The sequence below is a fragment of the Tupaia chinensis genome, unplaced genomic scaffold, assembly GCF_000334495.1.
Source record: "Tupaia chinensis unplaced genomic scaffold, TupChi_1.0 Scaffold000286_1, whole genome shotgun sequence".
Classification (NCBI taxonomy): Eukaryota; Metazoa; Chordata; class Mammalia; order Scandentia; family Tupaiidae; genus Tupaia; species Tupaia belangeri.
In genome coordinates this window covers 205,915-208,075 of record NW_006159770.1, presented here as the reverse complement: position 1 = coordinate 208,075, position 2,161 = coordinate 205,915, and the positions used below count along the sequence as shown (strand labels likewise).

The window sequence follows — 2,161 nt, the reverse complement described above, 5'->3', positions numbered from 1 at the left end:
CGCTTGTGGTTGGGCTGGCTGAGGTGGGGGATCGCGGCCTGAGGGCCCTGTCAGCGACAACGGCCAACCCTCTTATGAAAGTAAGAGATAAAATCTGAATTTCAGATAACACAGACCTTTTAGGGTGTGTGCGCTCGCCAGAGAGACACAGAGAGACAGAGAGACATCCCCCAGGGGGGATGGCCACGCCACCATCCCTTCTCCTCCATTCTCCTCTCGGGATCTGGGGCATGCGTGCACACACACCCGGCATGAGGTTTTTTTTTTTTTTTTTAGAATTATTTATTTTTTTAAATTTTCTATAGGGCATGTGGGCTCACCAGAGAGAGAGAGAGAGAAAGTAAAAAGGTAAGCCACCAAGTCCAGGACTTGAACCATGCTCAGCCATGTGTCCAGCACCTTAACCACCACACCACTTCTTGGCTCCAGACTCATGCTAATTTCAGGTACCACCATTACTATGAATTCTGAGGGAAAAAAATGCATGTGCCAACAATGACAGTGTATTATGTCCAGCGACGTAGCCATTACACCGTCTGTCGGTCCCTATTTACTGTTAAAGCATACGGATGTCCTGGGTAGCTGGTGCGTCCTGCTTACACTGAAGGGAGTGCTGCTTCCCTGAGATTCAAACCGGCCTGAGTTTTATTTGCTAATCTGGCATCTCGTGAGAATAACGCAGATACTGCAGCAAGTCAGAAAGACCAGAGAGAAAGCCTTAGCCCTAGAGGCCAGAGCGTGGCTCGAGGACAGCTGGCCGGGTGAGGGCACCCCCAGGAGAGGCCCCCTGCGTTGAGAATGCAGCGGCGGTGTCGCGTGAGACGTGGAGAAGCTATCAACGAGTGCGGGAGGGTGAGCAGCAGAGTCAGCGCTCTGCAGCCGGGGGGACACGCGAGTGCCGCGAGTGGTCTCTGCACAGTCACCACAGTGCGGCCCAGATCGCTCACTCGACCGAGCCGCGTTCGGCAGTGGGAGACTGGTCATCGACACGCCCCGAGATAGCGTGACTTAGAACGCCACAGGCCTCTTCCCACCCCTTCAAAAATGAGGGGCTCCCCTACAGCAAAAAAAAGGAAAAAGGAAAAAGAGGGGCTGGGCCAGCAGGGGGCGTGGTGGTTAGGATGCTGGATTCCTACGTGGCCAACTGTGGTTCTGGTCCTGGACCTGGCTGTTTGAAAATCACAATAGATAGATAAATAAATAAATACACATCATTAAAAAATGAGGCTGTTCTCCTTCCAGATGAGCGGGGGGGCCAGGTCGGGTTTGGGGAAATGTCCTCCAGGCCGCTGGGGCCTTTCTCGGCCCCTCGGCCCTCGGCCCCAGCCAGTGACTTCCACCGTCTGTCATGCTTCTCGCGGTCCTTTCGACACCTGAGACGGGGTGAATTCCCAGTGACTCGATTACATTCTATTAACCTTTGCTACCGTTCTGATCTGGGATAATGCATGTCTGCATGCAGAAGGGAGCGGGAGAAAGCGGGGAGGGAGGTTTCACGGTCACCCGTGGTACCCCTGCCCGAGAACTGCACTGAGCCCTAAACATGTGCAGTCACTACATGCTACATGCTAATTACAAAGGAGAATAAGTTACGTGCACGTGTGTCTCGAGAAAACCAAAATAGCGGCGGCAGCAGGTACAAACGCCCTTCAGCGAGCCCAGACTCGGCGCGTCCCAGGGGCTCGCAGCTCGACTCTCCTTTCCGCAGGGCTGTGTCTGGAGTGGGCGGTCCTGGTGCAGAATGGTGAGTCCTCGGCCACCCCCCACCTGCTGGCTGCCTGACTCCCCGAGCCCCGAACACACACCCGTTCCCGCTGCGGCTCTTGGGGAGGGGCGCCAGCCCGCAGGCCCCGCTAGTCCCGCGGCTGACCTGGGCCTGCCCTCTCCCAGGCCCACTCCCCAAGCCCTCCCTGCAGGCTCTGCCCAGCTTCCTGGTGCCCCTGTGGGAGCCGGTGACCGTCCGGTGCCAGGGGCCCCCAGGCGTGGACTCGTACCGCCTGGAGAGACTGCGGCCCACGGAGTACAAGGACCAGGCCACCCTCGTCATCCCGGCCATGAAGGCGGAGTTTGCAGGACGCTACCGCTGCTTCTACCAGATGGGCGCCGGCTGGTCCCCCGCCAGCGAGCAGCTGGAGCTCGTGGCTACGGGGAAGCCGGGGCC

At 57.7% G+C, this 2,161-nt stretch overlaps 1 protein-coding gene across 3 annotated transcripts in view; it reads left to right on the top strand.

The window, feature by feature from the left end:
• Positions 1-1,610: 1,610 nt before the first annotated feature.
• The window catches only part of GP6 (glycoprotein VI platelet), a 9,666-nt gene continuing 9,115 nt past the window's right edge, over positions 1,611-2,161 (top strand). For 2 of the 3 annotated variants that reach the window (XM_027772583.1, XM_027772584.1), the window contains exons 1-2: positions 1,611-1,744; positions 1,917-2,148. In XM_027772583.1, the coding sequence (XP_027628384.1) occupies positions 1,742-1,744; positions 1,917-2,148 (235 nt within the window). In that variant the 5' untranslated portion in view covers positions 1,611-1,741. Of the gene's footprint in view, positions 1,745-1,890; positions 2,149-2,161 lie in introns of all 3 variants that reach the window. The other variant, XM_027772585.1, reaches the window with a different exon arrangement.